At 67.8% G+C, this 1,523-nt stretch overlaps 1 protein-coding gene across 1 annotated transcript; it reads right to left on the bottom strand.

The window, feature by feature from the left end:
• Nucleotides 1-29: 29 nt before the first annotated feature.
• LOC112121040 (zinc finger protein OZF-like) lies at nt 30-1,359 on the bottom strand (the record flags this gene model as incomplete). Its single annotated transcript, XM_029913926.1, has 2 exons — nt 30-1,037; nt 1,149-1,359. Coding segments are annotated over 2 exons (1,219 nt in total), but the record flags the coding sequence as incomplete, so codon positions are not given.
• Between the last annotated feature and the right edge of the window lie 164 nt (nt 1,360-1,523).

Here is a 1,523-nt window from a genome sequence, read left to right as displayed (position 1 = left end):
TGGAGCTGCGGGTGTAGCCACGACCGCACTGCCCGCAGCGGAAGGGGAGCTCCCCAGCATGGGAGCGCTGGTGGCGAAGCAGGGCTGAGCGGTGGCGGAAGCGGCGCCCACAGTGGGAGCAATCATGAGGCTTCTCACCCGTGTGCCGCTGGTGGTGCTCCACCAGGCTGGCAAGCTGGGCAAAGTGGCACCCACACTGGGTACAGGGGTAGGGGCGCTCCCCACTGTGTGCGCGCTGGTGCGCAGCCAGGGCTGAGCGGTGCCCAAAGGCTTGGCCACACTGGCTGCAGTGGAATGGCTGCTCCCTGCTGTGTGTGCGCCCGTGCTCCCGTAGGTGTGCCAGCTGGGCAAAGCACCGCCCACACTCAGCACAGGTATGGGGTTGGGCGCTTGTGTGGCCCCGCTGGTGCCGCAGGAGGTTGGCACGGTCAGCAAAGGCACGGCCGCAGTCAGGGCAGGTGTGGGGGCGCTGGCCAGCGTGGGCACTGCGCTGGTGCTGGCGCAGGTAGGAGCTCTGTGTATAGCTGCGCCCGCACTCCCCACAGCGGTAGGGGCGCTCACCCGTGTGCACCAGCTGGTGCCGCAGCAACGTGGCACTCAGGGCAAAGGCTTTGCCGCAGACCGGGCAGGGGAAGGGACGTTCACCTGTGTGCGCTAGCCGGTGCCGGAGCAGGTGGGCTCGCTGGCGGAAGCGGCGGGGGCAGTCAGGGCAGGCGTGGGGGCGTTCGACACTGTGTGTCTGCAAGTGCCGTGCCAGCGTGGAGCGCAGCCCAAAGCTCTTGCCACAGTGAGAGCAGGCGTGGGGGCGCTGGCTGGCGTGGGCGCCCTGCTGGTGCTGTGCCAGGTGGGCACTCTGCCGGAAGCTCTGCCCGCACTCCCCACAGCGGTAGGGAAGCTCACCGGTGTGCACTCGCTGATGCACCAGCAGCGCCGAGCTGCCAGCAAAGGCCTTGCCGCACGCCAGGCAGGGGAAGGGGCGCTCACCTGTGTGCGCCCGCTGGTGCGTGGCCAGCGCCGCGTGGTCGCAAAAGCCTTTGCTGCAGGTGGTTCAGATGTAAGGCCTCTCGCTCGCATGGAGGAGCTGGTGCTTTGTCAGCGTGGCACTCTGCCGGAAGCTCTTCCCACACTCACTGCATTTAAAGGGCCACCTGACAGTGGGGCCTCTGTGCCGCGCCGGCTCCGCATCAGCGCTACCTCCTGGTACAGCCTCCTCCACCCTGGCACTGTCTCCTAGCACAGCTTCCTCTGCCCCCGCAGCAGGGTCTTTGTGCCACGCTCCCACCAGCTCCACATCAGTGCTGGTGCCGCCTCTTCCCGGTGCAGCATCCTCTGCCCCAGCCACGCTCGCCAGCCTCTCACCTGCAGGAACAAACGGGCAATCAGGCATGAGCCGTCCCCACAGGAGGCGGCTAGGACAGGGCCCCAACTACGGCAGTCAGAGCCCGAGGCACCACTCAAGTGGCCCCGCCCCTCCCCGGAGCCGGTTTCCGAGCTGGGATTGAAGGAGGCGGTCACACCTCTTG

The sequence above is a fragment of the Terrapene carolina genome, unplaced genomic scaffold (genome assembly GCF_002925995.2).
Source record: "Terrapene carolina triunguis isolate 2854851 unplaced genomic scaffold, T_m_triunguis-2.0 Scaffold14341, whole genome shotgun sequence".
Lineage (NCBI taxonomy): Eukaryota > Metazoa > Chordata > Testudines > Emydidae > Terrapene > Terrapene triunguis.
The sequence above is the reverse complement of the archived record's forward strand: the minus strand, read 5'-3'. Positions and strand labels throughout refer to the sequence as shown.